This window comes from Anticarsia gemmatalis, chromosome 28, assembly GCF_050436995.1.
Source record: "Anticarsia gemmatalis isolate Benzon Research Colony breed Stoneville strain chromosome 28, ilAntGemm2 primary, whole genome shotgun sequence".
Lineage (NCBI taxonomy): Eukaryota > Metazoa > Arthropoda > Insecta > Lepidoptera > Erebidae > Anticarsia > Anticarsia gemmatalis.
This window is the reverse complement of record NC_134772.1, coordinates 2,080,734-2,098,083: the sequence shown is the minus strand read 5'-3', so window position 1 is coordinate 2,098,083 and position 17,350 is coordinate 2,080,734. Positions and strand designations below refer to the sequence as shown.

The 17,350-nt window shown below is 35.0% G+C and overlaps 1 protein-coding gene across 1 annotated transcript in view; it reads right to left on the bottom strand.

The window, feature by feature from the left end:
- Positions 1-8,923, bottom strand: part of LOC142984783 (uncharacterized) — a 78,613-nt gene extending 69,690 nt beyond the window's left edge. Inside the window, exon 1 of the mRNA XM_076132598.1 lies at positions 7,015-8,923. Within this exon, the coding sequence (XP_075988713.1) occupies positions 7,015-8,541 (1,527 nt within the window). The 5' untranslated portion in view covers positions 8,542-8,923. The remainder of the gene's footprint in view (positions 1-7,014) is intronic.
- Between the last annotated feature and the right edge of the window lie 8,427 nt (positions 8,924-17,350).

Here is a 17,350-nt window from a genome sequence, read left to right as displayed (position 1 = left end):
TATAATAATTAACTCTGTGTATTTTCAAAATGAAACGTGAGCTGTATTGAACATATATTATGCGGGTCCCTAACCTTCTAAATTCTAAATTTTGTATATTCCGTCAGCCACAAACCTTTTAAACAAGGCTCTACTAACTTGTTAATCCATATTGCAATTTTCACTGGCACATGCATATCCGTTTTCACCGAATCAAAATAAGATTGAAGAATTCGGTAGTGTTGACAAATATTTGATGCAATGCCAAACATTCGATACAAGAGGATTCTTATACACACTAAAATACTTTAAATAATCGTCGCATTCCTTCGGACATATTTAGAATCACGGATAGCAAATAGAATTTAGAAATAATGTTTACTAATCATTCAAAACATTGGAAGGAAAAAACATTTTGAGGAAACTTTGCATGCCTGAGAATTGTTTAAACAGTTCTTGAAGGGTTGGTTTTATCGTATGGTTAGTGGTTAACCTAGTATCAAAGTTTTTCAAGTTGAAGGCCTTTGACATGGCTTAACGACTGTTATTTTAGTAGACAACAGCCGGGACCGACGTTTCACGTGGTTTTCGAAGTACGAAGACGCTCACTTTCCATATCATTAGACGGCCACCGATCTATAGAGTTTTCTAAACAGGTAGGGCAGTCTTCTGACGCCTGTTTTCTATATCCTATCTATCCACTATTTACTAACTAAAGACAAGCATTTTCTATCAGTTTAGTTTTACGTCACTTTCTAAAAAAATCGTTTCGGTTTCCAGTTCACCGGATGCAGCTGGATACCAGTATTTACATGGAGTGACTGCCTAACGGACCTCCACAAGTTTGAAAGGCTAGGCTGATAGATAGACCCTCGGTAAGACTGGTGGTCAGGCTTTCAAGCTTCTGACTGTTAACACCTGTCAAAGATCTTTAAAAAAGGCAGCCGTCACCCATTGAAAGAACAACCTCGATAAGTGTAGCTTAACCGCAGAGATCGATCTGCGAGTGTTGTTAACTAAGCAACGAGCTCCTCAGTTTCAAAGTTTTTATCCTTTGGGTAACTTTAAAACTTACCTACGTATTCATGGATAGAATAGTAATGCCTATTGAAAACAATTAAAGATCATTTTGACGTAATAATCTTAGCAATATATCTGTTATCTTTGAAGGCACATTAAGAATCGCCGGAAAGGACTATAACCGATTAGTATTAGGTACAATCAAGTCATAAACTAGAACTTTTATCACATTATCTTATCTTTTAATAGTGTGTCGCATCAAAATTAGTTCAGCACTTTTTGAACATTGCTCAAACGCACGAACTTACTTGCTACGACTATGACGTCACTTATTTTCCTTATTGTTAATTTTTAAACATTAATAACATTTTATAGAATATAAATAATTATCACTTGCCCTTACGGTGAAGGAAAACATCGTGATGAAACCTTGCATGTCTAAAAATTTGTTTAATACATTTATTGAGGGCATGCAAAGTCTCCAACCCGCACTTGGCCAGCGTGGTGGACTCAAGGCCTATCCCCTCCCCCTCGTTTGGGAGGAGACCCTTGCACAGCAGTGGACGATCAAAATATTGCACAATATAATTGGTTTATTGTGCAATATTTAAAAGAAAAGTGACGTTTCATTTGATTGTCCTATCTTATTGAGCAGATACTATAAATATGAAGAGTTTGTTTGTTTGAACGCGTTAATCTCAAGAACTACTGGTGCAAATTTAAAAAATATTTTACTGTTGGATAGCCTATTTATTGTGGAACGCTATAGACTATATAACATCACGCTACGAATCAGTAAAAATGATTCAAAAACGGGGAAAATTAAGACCTATTCTGTATTTTGTGACGCAAGCGAAGTTGCGCGGGTCAGCTAGTCATATATAACTATGTATGAGTCCAAAGATCTTTATTTTTCTTATTAATATCCTGTCTTGTACCAAGTTTTAATGATCCACAATAAGTCGGCACGAAAGCTGACTGCCACAGGATATGAAACCAGTTAGTCAAGGCGATTGCTACACCGATACTGTGTAAAACTCTAATGTAGAGTGTTAAAGGATATTTTAGAGTAAAAATCTTTTGTAATCTCACTGAGAACTGTTTTGAACAATGTTAGATTTCACAATTCGAGAAATTATGATGGTTTTTGTCAGATTGTGCTATTTAAAAGCTGAAGAGTTTGTTTGTTTGTTTGAACGCGCTCATCTCAGGAACTACTGGTTCGATTTAAAAATTATTTTAGTGTTAGATAGCCCATTTATCGAGGAAGGCTATAGGCTATATATCATCACGCTACGACCAATAGGAGCAGAGTACCAATAAAAAATGTTACCAAAACGGGGAGAATTTTGATCCATTCTCTCTTATGTGACGCAAGCGAAGTTGCGCGGGTCAGCTAGTAGTTACTATAAATTTACTAGTATATGAAAGAGGAGTGGTTAGGCCTTGAGTCTACCTCAGTGATAAAGTACGGGTTAGAGACTTTACATCCCTTCAAGAACTGTTTTAGAGAACTTTTTTTTAATTCATTTATTTATTCATACACACAACCCCCGCACTAATAATTGCTCATGTGTCGCTAGGACTTTTACAAACAACGGACACTAAGTACAACCAGACCCGAAAAAATATTTTTGGATCGCACAAATAATTATATTTCGTATGGGAATCCAATCCACGACCTACCGACGCAATAGTAGCGGCTAGGCGACCTAAAGCACTGCGCTAAAGGCGGATTTTCCAAAGTTAGTTTACGTGATTACCATAATATACCTAGCAGAATATAAGAAATTTGAAGGTTCATCTAAAGAGATATTCTTTGGTCTCTACCTACCTCTATGGGAAAAAAGGCGTGATTTTATCTATGTATGTATTATTATCATCTCAATTACATCTATAAGTGTAAAGGAAGCAAGTAACCCGATGACTCAACAGTCACGGTTGGACGCAAGTATCGTGGGTTCGCTTCCCAACTGGCGAAGCGTATCGATGTCCTTCAACGCACTACTGATTTCGTTACACAATTAAAGGGTATAATGAAAAGACAATATAAAATTAGACATTATGGCGAAATACAGAAAGGTCCCTCGAGAGAAACTGCCGGCTTAGTTAATAACGCTAAGCTACGCTTCCCAAGGTTGTTCTGTGGATGGGTGACCATCATGTACATTTAAACATTCCTGATGAGAAGCTCGTGGCTTAGTAAACAACAGCCGCACGGATCGATCTCTGAGGTTAAGCTACGCTTGCCGAGGTCGTTCTGTGGATGGGTGACCATATTATACATATCGAGATTCTCCGTGTTTCGAAAGGCACGTTAAATTGTGGGTCCCGGCTGTAATTTTCGAAGATCTTTGACAGTCGTTAACAGTAGTCAAAAGCTTGAAAGTCTGACAACCAGTCTTATCGAGGGGTATCGTGTTATAACCCAGGTAAATGGGTTGTGGATGTACGATAGGCAGTCGCTCCATGTACAATACTGGTAGTCAGCTGCATCCGGTGAGACTGGAAGCCGACTCTATCATAGTTGGAAGAAAGGCTTAGCTGATGATTCAATGAAATTTCCACGTCAAAAAACTCAAGACACATTTTTCTACCTTAACCCAGGAATCAAACCCGAGACTACCAAAGCAGCTACTTTACCACTGCGCCAAGAAATTTGACGCGAGAATCGAACTTCAGACCCATTTACGACCCAGTAGGGCTGATGCATATGGTCTTACTACTGTAACATAGTCATCTTTACCCAACTAAGGTATCAAACCTACCTATGTGTCATTATGAACTAATAGAGTTATAGACCCATTTAAGTACAAAACTGTAACGCATTTTGAATGACTAAGATCTATGAATCATTTGAAAAAATATTTTTGCAAGAAAAATATACTATAAGTGATTAGTAATCATTGTTTAGTTGTAAAACAGGTGTTCTTATCGTTATTGTTGCACAAGAGATATAGGTTCTATTCCTATGCGAAAACTTAGGTACATACATATAAAAACTTAAGTAGGTATAAGTAAATTCCTAGAACAAGAATAATGTTTGTTTTGAATATATAAGGTGAATGTCTGTAAAGCTATTTGGTTTGAGAGGGAATCGAACCCACGACAACCAGTGCAGTGGTAGTAGTAAATAATTCACCGTCAAGTAACTAGGTAGGTAGGTATCTATTCTCATACATGCATACATAAAATCACGCTTCCTTCTCATAGGGATAGGCTGAGACCAAAGAATGTACCTATCTCAATATTATAGAAAGCTAAAATATGGTATTTGCCTACTTACCCATATGGAGAAAAGGCATGATTATAGGTATATGTACATGTATGTAACTCTGTTTGCCAGATTTACATGGTTAAAAAGCAAAACCGAATAAGATAAAATTTACCAGGATAATAGACAACAATCCAGGAAAGTGCATAGTCTAATAAATAACAAAATCTAGTTTAGTATTATATTTTAAAATATAGATTATACAAGAGGCCGCCCGCGACTTTGTCCACGAGGAAACCCTTCCCGTGTAAATCCCGATCCCTCGAGAACTCTGGTATAAAAAGTATATATGTTACTGTAAAAGCCCGGACTGTGGTCAATCCTAAGATTTTCCGGTTAAACCTAAGATTTACCAACTCTCAACGGTAAAAGTCCGAATAACTCTATTATTTCGAACTTTTACCCCTATTCACTTGGTAAATCTTAGGATATACCTCAGGGGCAGGTAAATGTAGCTAATATAAAATAATTTAATAGTTATAAAGAAGGAGTTTTCGGCAAACCGACATGGGTAGGTTAGGTTAGAAGGCTGAGGTGGGAGCGAGCGAAGCGAAGCTCCCACCTCAGCCTTCGTGGTTATTTTTTTTAAACCACCCAGAAGGAGGAGCCCCGCGAAGCGGGGCTCCGGCGACATTTTCAAACTCTCATTATAATTATGTTACGGCATATAATTATATCCCTAGCAATATCATTATATTACGGCTCAAACACATTACAATATGACTTTATCAACTTTTACCGTGTCATTATGTAAATCCTAAGATTTGCCAATGAAATGGTGGTAAAAGTTCGAAATAAAAGAACGTTCGGACTTTTACCATTGAGAGTTGGTAAATCTTAGGTTTTACCGGAAAATCTTAGGATTTACCACAGTTCGGGCTTTTACAGTAACATATATATAGTATATAATATAGCCTATGTGTTATTCTGGGTCTTCAGTTACCTTAAGTAAGTTAAGAAGAAGAATAAGAAGAAGAAGTTACCTTTATAAAAACAAATTTCATTGTAATTCTTATTATCGTAGGGTTAGTGGTCAACCTAGTTTCAAAGTTGTAATTGGTTCAGTAGTATTTGCGTGAAAGAGTAACAAACATACATACATATATTCTCACAAACTTTCGCATTTATAATAGTAGGATAGTAGGATTATCTTTCTACATGACATAATAGATCTCAAAATGGAGTAATTATTTTAAGTAGCAACTCATTTCTGAGAGTACTGTTAAGTACTGTGACTCATAAGAGCATTGCACTGTGTTATAATAAATTGTCCGTTTGTTTATCAATATTGTCACTATGTATGTATGTACTTAAATACATAAACAATATCTACGTATGTATATAGATAACTTGTATAGTGTTGGTAAAATTTTATTTAATACATTACTCTCCTCATAGTAGATGAATGTATTTAATCTTTCGAAACCTTATATTCAGAAGCATGCATATTATTTGATGGGAAAAACATTTGATTAAATAAAATCTCTTTGGCTTCAAGAATCACAAACAAGTACACGGTTCATTAGGTTTCGAGGCGCCCATAGCCAGTTGCGCTCACCGGTCTGACATAGATCTGTGGGTGAAACAACCGTTGGCGCGGTCATTCTATGGATGGGTGACCGCATAGTGGTATTTGAGCTGGGCGTCTCCGTGCTTCGGAGGGCACGTAAAAAGTCGGTCCCGGTTGTTGTCTACTAAGATAACAGTCGTCAAGCCATGTCAAAGGCCTTACGGGCGGCTTGAACAACTTTGACACTAGGTTGACCACTAACCATACGATACGAATGAATTAGGTTTCTTTCAGTGAGCTCGTGAGGTACCCAAATATCGAGCTTTTTTGTGTAGAGAAAAGATTTTATTACAATTTCATACATACTATAATGCAAAAAGACTTATTCCCCGACCTAATATATATTTAATTCACACAGTCGGTTTAAGCTTTATGTGTAATAATATAGTTCTGTATGTTTTTACTTTTAAGTACAAAGGGAAAAGCCAATACCAATTATGCAAAATTAGGTAAGTACACAAATTACAATTACAAAAGCAAGGAAAGGAAAGACTTGACTTAATATGGTAATAATTGTCATTTATGTATTCATAAGACCCCAATGTAGTATATTGAAATTTAAAAGTAATAATTACTTTTTTATAAAGGTCAAATATTGACCCACAGATATTATAATTTTAATGACTGAAAACTGCTAGTTTATGGGCAAAATACAATAAGAAAATACAAGAAACAAGGTATAATTTTAATATGGTCAAAAAATCAATGAACTAACTGTGTAGATAGTTTGAAACTCCAAACTTTCGCCCACTGGTAATTAAAAAATATATAATAGTTAAATAAATACCTAACCATCTATTTGAGTGGGATTTAACCCCATTACACATACCAGTTATGTGGTGATGTGACCATGTGGACCACTGAACCAAACTTACTGTTATAATTATATAAACAGCTAATTTGCCCAAGCCAAAAATATATTTTGTAGGTGGACTATATGTGATTTTCAATGCCTAAATGCCACTGCAAGCAGCAAAGAACCTCCCTAAAAAAATCTTATTCATTTCATTTCATATCCATTGATAATAAGGTTTTCTTTTATCAAATAATATTATCTAACAGACAATTATCTGTATAAAATCTGACACATTAGTCACAATAACAATGGTACCTAAATTACAAATCTAGGTGATATTATATTAAAAAGTTAGAGATAAAAACTAGCACTCACCTCAGACTTCACTCTCAAATCCTCCAAGCTCTTGCTGGTTTTCAAAGAATTCAACGTTCCATACGTATTCCTTCTCACATTAACATCATCATCCGAACAAGGCACATCATAAATATGTTCATTTTCAACGTAAAACTCAGAGTTTTTAACACTACACTTACAGCTTAAATGACATTTGAAACCGTCTTTCTCTTCGTTTAACGAACATTTTAAACACTTCCGTTGACCTGAATGGTCTAAGCTATCGTTGCTGGCACAGCATAATGCTAACGTTTGGTTTTCAGGCTTCAAACGGGTGTATGGAAGACTTGAAGTAGAGTTGTTAGTTATGGCACAGTTGAGAGAATTCAGGCAGCGGGATATTGGATCTGAAGTCTGATTAGGCAGTAAAGTCCTATTCGTGATATCCAGAATTTCTGTACATAAATAGTGTATTTCTTTAGGCTTTTTCAACACTTCTTTCTTCTCCGGTTTCTCAGTCGTCGCCTCACGTTTTTGTTGATAATAATTTTCTAGTTTTTCCAGCTTTCGTAATGCTTCTTTTTTCTGTTGTTCGATGTCTTCCTCAGAGATTGTTGGTTTAGTCAGTCTTGGAGGCTTTTTCGGAGGTGGGCCGGGAGGTAAAGGCTGCTTTAAAGCCTTTTTCAAAGTGTCTGTTAGTATTAAGTGTGGGTTCTTACGTTCTAATCTTATAGTTTCACTGGAATCGCAGAACTCATCCATTGCCTGAAGATTTGTCTTTTCTGGAGACTTTTCGAATTGGGAACGGAGTCTTTTGAACCTGCCTGCTTTTTCCTCTTCTACGTTTTCAGTCTCTGAGCTCACTCCGCTGTCCGTCATGGTGTCTTGTTTCTCAATATCCTTTTTCTTTGGTTTTACAATTTGAGCGTACTGTTCTAAGATGTGGGGGGGGACAGCGGAGTTGGGGATAGAGTCTGGGGCCCGCTCGTCACTTGGCACAACAATTTCAGCATACTCCACATCCGGTACTAGATTCTCTTTACGAGGAAAGTTCTCTTTACGCATATGCTCTTCTAGAACATTGCCTAGCATTCTGAGCCTCTCTTTATTCAGTTTTCTCTCCATTTTTAAAGCAAAATCACTGGTTTCAGACCTACCGTTGCAACTGCCGTGTCTTTTGGGACTATTATGTGTTATTTTCTGACTTTTATCACAACGAAAAGCATGACTTCTATGTAATTTCTTACACGGATCACTTGATTGACGAGTTAAAGTATTTTTCGTATCACTAGCACTCCGTTTTACTTCGCTTTTGCTGTACAAATAACTATTGTTGGGTCTCGGCGACCAATCGTCGCTGCTTTCCGATTCATTGCCGATATTGTCCTTATTTGACGATATATCGTAATCGTTTGGGTTTTCAGCGTTTTCCTTTCCAAGTTTAACAGTAAATTCATGTTTTTGTTTGTACAATTGCGACTCTAACCGCTTAGGAATGTGATCGGTTGTCAAATTTTCAAACTTACTTTTTATTTCTTGAACTCTGTTCTTAGAAGACGATATCATTTCGATACGGCTAAATACATTTTTGTTCTCACTAGTCAATTACACTCACATTAAGTTAACTTTCACACAGTTTAAATGTAATATCCGTTTCAGGGACACATTTTAATTTTGAACAAAAAAACTCGTAAACACGAAACTTGTTTTTTTTTTCTAAACACTGTTTTATGCACCAGGCGTTAACGAACTAATCCTATTAAGCTGTATCGAACACCGCTGAACAAGGAAGTTGCACGATACAATAGTTTTTTATTGCGAAAGTGGAACGTCGATTGTTATTTTACCCGATGTTAAGTATTTTGAAACACAATGCACTTGACAGAAAGTTTACATAAACAGTTGTTCGCGCAGTCTCGTACGGGGCATGGCATGCCACTTGTGGTGTTACCACACTCAACTTCATATCTCCCTTGTTGATCAGAGAAAGTGATAATAATTATCTCTCCACCAATTCTAACACCAACACAAGAATTTTAATACTTTGAGAATATAATTATACCTACTCATATGCATACGAGTGTTTTGAAAGTTATTTTCTTATCGTGGTCAAAGTATTTAATATCCTTTTAGTTCACGTCCTATTTTCCTTATACATTAAAATAAACTAGCGGAAAATGTTGATGTCGGTAGGTATTTATTTTTTATGATTCATTTGATGATTCAGTATTAAAAATATGACGTATTAACATTTATAAATATAGGATGTAGGTTCTTACAATAGGATGATCAAAAGTCATCCTTGTTAGGTAAAAAAATATTATTAACTCTTAAAGCACATAGAAACTCGTCATATTTTTCAGATAGTACGATCGTAAAACAAGATTGTAACTATCTAAATAGGTCGATACGATGGTTGCAAGTAAACTGATTTTTTATAATAATATATATTCAGGACAATATACAAAGAAGAATACATTTTCTGAATAAAGAAGAAAATCACTAAATACTTACCATAACACAAACGTTTTTTGCTATCTGTGTTTGTAATCTCCCCGAAATATGGGATATTTTTTCAATTCTGATCGGCAGCTGACTGTATTCAATCGTTCGGATACTCACATAAAATAACATCTGTTAGATTTTTCTTGTTTTCATTCATAATTCATATGCCACTACTATAATCGAGAATTTCGACAAACAAATTTAATAAATATGAGTTGTCATTAATATACTGTAGAAATAACATAACAAATACTGAGGAGAAAAAAATTAAGCCTAAAATTACATCGTACAATTGAAAATTTACATTCCGTTGGAATATCCGAACGCCTGCATGACCCACATTGAGAATAGTGACACCTAGCGGTGAGTAGCAGGTGACAACGCTGACACTGCCATCTCTTAGATTTTTATTATTCTTTATGACTAAAGTAACAAGTTGTAACTAGTTGTAATTTTGGAATACAGATGGCAGTAAAAGTACTTCTGAAGCGAATTCTTTAGTGCATTTGCTCTTAGAAATACTGCAAGATATTCATTTCATAGCTTGCTAACGATGGATAATTCTGCAAGATAAGTTACCTTTCAACTAGCATTGCTTCACAAACCTCAACGCTCATTATCTGACCACAAACTACAACTAGCTGTGGCTCTATGAACATCATAATTTTGTTTCGTATGTTATTTTTTTTGTGCTTATTTCGTTCAATGACATTTAAAATACAGTTACATTGTACTAAAATATTTATTATGTTACTTGTCAAGCCTACATACTTGATACCTCATTCGGCAATAACGGAATCTTACTTTGGTAATTTAAAAAAGTGGCTTCTAAGTTCCCAGGAAATTAAAACATTGAACTGTCTATCATAATAAGTAGGGAATAGGGAATATACATTTAGAACATCACGCCTTCTTCACATAAGAGTTGGCAAAGACCAGAGAACGCCACTTGATACGATCCTTACAAACTGCCCTTCTTGGCATTTTTTGATCTCAGTCAAAGCCAAACTCCTGTTCTAATTTGTCGGACTATAGTTTGACCACTAACCATAAAATATTAGGTCGGGGAAAAAGTCTTTTCGCATTATAGTATGTATGAACTTGTAATAAAATCTTTTTGGCTTCAAGAATTACAAATGAGTACACGGTTAATTAAGTTTCTTTCAGTGAGCTCGTGAAGTACCCAAATATCGAGATTTATGTGTAGAGAAAATATTTTATTACAAGTTCATACATACTATAATGCGAAAAGACCTTTTTCCCGGCCTAATAAATAAATAAATAAAAAGAAAGATTCTTACATTCGTTTTATTTTTAGCTATTACTAACCTGATTGAACAAGTCAAACTTCTTTATAGCAAAGTATTATTTCCAAAGCCCTTTATTAACATAACGTCGACTAATGTCAATTAAAACTTAATAAATTGAATTAAAACAAGTTTGTGTTTTAACACAGTTAATAAAATTAATATAATCGGTACTTAAGTTCCGAAAGATTCGGTTATTTTTTTATTTATTGATTGTTTTAGGGACCCGCGGTTAAAAGTTGAACTGAGATGGTTATGTAATAGTATCCGACAATTTAAGCTTTATTTATTTATTTTAAACATTCGCCTCTAACCAACGTTAGTTCCAAATACTTATCCTAATAGGGGAGCGAGCCTATTGCCATTTTCCGGACATGTTAACAAACTCCACGCTACTAAATTGGGAACAATCAATATAAATGTACAATATGTACATTCTACATAATAATATATAGAACTCTTTCGATACTGGGTGACTGACTGAGTGATGGACAATAGGGTTGGTCACTTTAGTATGGAAAAAAATAAAAGTTTGTGAATCGAATCCTAATAGTAATATTATGTTGTAGTATAGTATTATAAGTAGTTTAAGCTGAAAAACAGATAATTAAACATACATCTTGAGCCCGCGCATGCGCTTCGAAATTTTTAGTTTTAGAACAAAAACACGTATTACAAAATGTCATGGTTCTTTAATAAACAGTTCTTAAACTATTTGTATGACTGTCTAATATTAGACATTATGGAAAAAAATCACTTCCAGGTTCTAAAACAAAAATTACTTAATTTACAATTTCATAAGAAACTAACCACTTTGATGCATGAATTCTCTAAATGTACTTACCTTAATTAATAATCTTCTTTTAACAAACAACACAGTTTATACAGCAAAAATAACGTATGTTTCAATCGATAATAAGTGAAATATTAATATAAACTCAACGTCAAACATGTAACTTAAGGTGTAAAAGTGGGTACTTGAACTTTTTTTATCGAAACTTCAACGGTGTTGCGCGGGCTGTTCCACTTAAAATATTTCAATAATATTTTAAAGGGTTTATAACAATATCTAACTAACACATATTTTCGCTATTAGAAATAGATTACTAAAAAAAAAATTTTCGACCCACCCTAATGGACAATGCACAGCCGAAACTACTGAGCGTAGAAAGTAAAAATTTTGTATGAAGATTTCTTAGGAAGTGTAAAGGAGCATTAAGAGAGGATTTTAGGAAATTTCGAATTCCCCAGAAGGCAGAGAATGACACGCGGAAATGTAGTATTTTAAAAATTAGGAAATGACTTTTTGGCGGACCCAAAACCTTGTGTATAGGTAATATATGTATGGTACAACTCAGATCACAATGATGGCAGATTTTTTCAAAATCCTAGCTTTATTCCAAGCTAGGAGACTGATTTTTTCAAAACCCAAAGTTTTCTTCACGCAAGCCAACTGTGACATTTTTTGTTCATAGTGTCACTTGTGCACAATATTTAAGTACAGAGAAAACATTATCTACTTGTAAACATGCAAAGAGAAAGGGCCTCCTTACTTAGCGACCTTTATCTAAGTTAGTAAGATTTCAGGCATGCTAGGTTTCCTCACGATGTTTTCCTTCACCGTTAGAACAAGTGATAATTATTACTTTTCGTTCTTGAGTTTCTTGCCTTTTCTGCTCACGAACAACCAGCTTTTCCAAAAGGGTTAATAATATTACGATATAAGGACTATTTCAAAAGCTCCGAACAGTAAGGATATATTGAATTTGAATTTAAATATGATAGGGTAACAGAACTTTTAAACTCTCGCGTTGTATGTTTAATATATAATAGGATACGGGAATTAACGCGAACACGCATTTTACCTTTAAATGCCTAAGGTTGTACTCGCCGTGGCCGCAGGCTGACTGAAACGTTAGGCATTCTAAGGTAAAATGCGTGTTCGCGTTAATTCCCTTATCCTATTATATAATATGTATATTATGATAAGGTAGCAGTCCACGAGCTTGCGTAGACATTCATCCCTTATATCAGTCTTATAATGTTACAGACATACATATAGACAGTTTTCAAATATAAGTTTAAATGAATAGATAGGTTACTTAGTAGGTAGTTAAGTCCATACATAAAATCACGCCTTCTTCGAAGAGCCTCCAAAACACTAAGGAACACGATAATAATATGTATGATGCGGTCACCCATCCACAGAACAACCTCGGCAAGCGTAGCTAAGTCACGATCTCCTCGGAAAATAGTAATACTGAGCTCAATTTAACTTATAAAGGGCTCGAACTTGCCCAGAATCTTGTTAAAACAAGTTCTTTTAAGTAAATAAATTAATTTAACGCTTTTATCATCAGCTAATGGCGTAGTGACAAGATCGTGTTAGAAATATAAATATAAACATTTTATAACAGTTTTAAATCAATTTTGACTTGAAACGTTGTTAAACGGATACAATTTTAACTCAAATACTGTTCCTGAACTTTCTTTCTTTATCATAAACTTAGTAAGAGTTTAAGGATCCTGTGGTTTTGTGTGAAAAAAAAAAACTTTTAGATAGCTGATAAAATGTTTTTTTGTTAAACGCGCGTATATCACAAACTACTTTTACGATTTAAAAGAATCTTTTTGTGTTGGATAGTTCATTTTTTGAGGACGGCTTAACGCTATATATATCATCACGCTATGAGTACCTAATAGGAGTAAAACAGCAGTAAAAATGTTGTCGAAACCTGAATATTACGAACAACGAATAATCTTAGTTACTTTATTCAGTGTATATTAATTACATTGTATTAATTACTAAGTTAGCAATTAATTTATTATGCGTCTCAGTAAAAGCGTAAAGATAACATGATATGTTTTATAACATTGTCAGTAATTGCATATTCTTAGATGACTGCACGTTTGGCGCAGTAGTTAACGTGGCCGCCTCCCCACTATATGCCGCACGTTCAAATCCGACCTAGGATAAATATTTGTGTAATGAGCACGAGTATCTGATCTGAGCGTGGTTTTTGTAAATAAAATATGAAAGTAACTACCTATGTTTGTTAATCCATACTTAATATTATAAATGCGAAAGTAACTCTGTCTGTCTGTCTGCTACTCAATCACGCCTAAGCTACTGAACCAATTTGCATGACATTTGGTAGGGAGATATTTTGATACCCGAGAAAGGACATAGGCTATATATCATCACGCTACGACCAAAAGGAGCAGAGTACCAGTAATTAATGTTACAAAAACGGGGAAAAATTTCACCCATTTTCTCTTATTGGACGCAAGCGAAGTTGCGCAGGTCAGCTAGTTGTCCATATTTTTATCATAGCCTGACCTTTCTTCCCGCTATATTGGAATCGGCTTCCAGTCACATTATATGCTGCTGAGTACCACTATTTTACATAGAACGACTGCCTATCGGACCTCTATAACACAGTTACCTGTGTAGACGATACCTAGGATAAGGCTGTTTGTTAGACCTTCAAGCTCCTGAAACTCTTTGAAAATGATAGCCACGACCCACAATTTAAAGTATATTCTAAAACATGGGGGCACTCGGTATGTATAATATGGTCACCCATCAACTGATCAACTTCGTCAAGCATAACTTAACCTGAGAAATTAATCGGTGCGCCTGTTGTTACTGAGCCACGAGTTTGTCCGCAATATTGTCCAAATATATCAGTATATATTTTAGCAGTTAACTGTATATTAATTCTATCTATAGAATATATGACATTATATATTTATAACACGAGTATAGTTTTTTATCTAAGTTAGGTTAGCGACCGAGTTTGGACTATAATCTTGTAAACATTCTTATTATATACTTATAGGTAAAAAACAACACGATATTTAGGGATCCTTAAAATAACGAAGGTTCTAGAAATTTTGAAGTTGTGACTTTAGTGTAATAGGTAGTGTATGTGACAGTCGATCAAGAGGTCTCAGGTTTTATATTTTGGTAAAATGTAGTGAGTTGGGAAATTATTTTAATTTGTCTACTTACAATTATTCAAAATTCTTATTAATTGGGGGGTTTGGCCGAAGATCGTGACCGATGGAGGAATTTGGCAGTATAGGTGACAAATAAAAACTTTTCTAAGAATGTTAGAAAAATAGTAATTTGAATTTGGCCCCAGGTCTTAGTCATGAAGATCGGTTCAGCGACAACCCATGAAGGTGTTACAGACAGACATTTTCAATTTTATTATTAGTTTAATAATAAACCTGCAAAAAAATATTATTTATACAGGTCTTTATAGAAACGTCCATTAACAAAACTCTCAACGAAATCTGTTCAACATGCAGTTCTTGAGTTTACCCCGTTCTGTCATACAAACAGGCACTTAGACACGGGTCCCCCCCACAAATTGGGGGAGGGGTTTAACCGTGAGTCCATCACGCGAGCAAAATGCGTGCTGGATATACGGAACTTTTCAATATAATTAATTCCTTCATAAAGATATGATGGAATATTTATTCAATCATAACAAAAACTGTATCCAGTTTGTAATATGACGCAGAAACGGATTAACCATTAAAGTTTTTACTAGTAATTATTATATTAATTGCATCGATCGGTAAACAGGTTCATAAAGCAGTATTACTTTGATTTTAAATCATAATTAACTGCACGTTTGGCGCAGTGGTTTAAGCGGTCACCTCGCCGCAACAACCGTGGCGCCGCGTGTGGTGGGTTCGAATCCCACCCGGGACAAATCTTTGTGTGATGAGCACGAGTATTTGTTCTGAGCCTGGATGTTAATGTATCTATATAAGTATGTATTTAGAAGTATATAAGTATGTTTATCAGTTATTTGGTTACCATAGTACAAGCTCTGCTTAGTTTGGAATCAAATGACCGTGTGTGAATTGTCCATTAATATTTATATTTATAATTAAATATGGTACTTTGGTCCAAAGTATAATAGACTTTAAATTCAGCCTGCGACAGGAGCAGCCATATGGTATAAGTTGGTACCTCCCACGCAAGTTGCAGGCTCAAGCCCGAGGCAACAAAATGACTTTTTGATGTTACGTGTGTTTTAGAAATAATTATCACTGGTTCCAATGGTGAAGGAAAACATCGTGATAAAACCTTTCAGGCCGGAGAGTTTTTTAGAACAGTTCTTGAGGGCATGCAAAGTCCCCAACCCGCACTTAGCCAGCGTGGTGGATTCGTGGCATAACCCCTCCCTTATTACGGGAGGAGACCCTTGTCCAGTAGTAGGACATAGATGAGTTAATTTTTTTTTTGTATTTCTACGACCACGGCTAAGTGTAACCTGCGCCGAAACGTCAGGAAATCCAAGTTAACTGCATGTTCATTCGAAAGCTTGCAGTTAGAGCAGAAGCAGAAGCTAGCTTCTACCTGCGACTTCGTCCGCGTGGTTAGACATAGGACACAATTTTCATACAAACTTTCATCCACTATTTTATCCCTTTGGGGGTAGAATTGATCAAAATCCTTTATGAGCAAATTTTAGCCCGTTTCATCGAGTGGTTTGGGCTGTGCGTTGATAGATCACTATGTCAGTCAGTCACCTTTGAGTTATATAATGATAATAATATATTTAGATGTGAAACGTTCGATCAATATTACTCGTGAAAAATACCAAGAAATAGTATTTATTTTAAACAAAAAAATACTAGTTCAGTTGTCTGCTACCTTGATAGAAATAATGATGTACAAACCTTATGTAATAATTAATTATTTACGTGTTAAAAAGATTAATATACTTTAGAATGTTGTAGAACTTTTTAATTAATTATATTTCGTAATTAACAGTTATTTTTCAGTGGATATGACATAATATTGTACTCTCTTACTTTGTCTTATGTTTTTAATAATTTAAAATACTAGCCAAGCTTCGTGGTTCCGCACATAAATCCGTGGTACATAAACCTAGCCTTTCTTCCAACTATGTTAAAGTCGGCTTCCAGTCTCACCGGATGCAGCTGAGTACCAGTGTTTTACATGGAGCGACTGCCTATCTGACCTCCACAACACAGTTACCTGTGTTATAACACGATACCCTTAAAACTGATGTATGACAGCATTTATATATTTTTGATTTAACTGTATATGCTAAATTTCATCAAAATCAGTTTAGTGGTTTTACCGTGAAAGAATAACAGACACATTGCATTTATAAAATTGTTATAGACTAGTTTCTATCTACGGACATACATACATGTATTTATTTAGCTGCATACATAATAGAATCACGACTTCTTCTCATATGGGTAGGCAGTGACCAGAGAGTTCGTTCTAGCTACAAATTTGTCTAATACCGGTTCAGTATATTTTAAGTTAAGAAACAGACAAACAAACTTCTTTTATTTTCTTTATTAATAGCATTCATATTTAAAAACATTATTAAAATAGATTCTTAGTATCATTAAAAATAGAACTTTACACCACAAAATAGTAAAAAACATTTTGTTGAACAAAACATCGTTTACTAAGAAAAGAGCTCGCGTCATAATTATTAATTATCTACAATTCTGTTGACAGTTCTATATAAATTAACTTTATTTCTAGAATTCTCTTC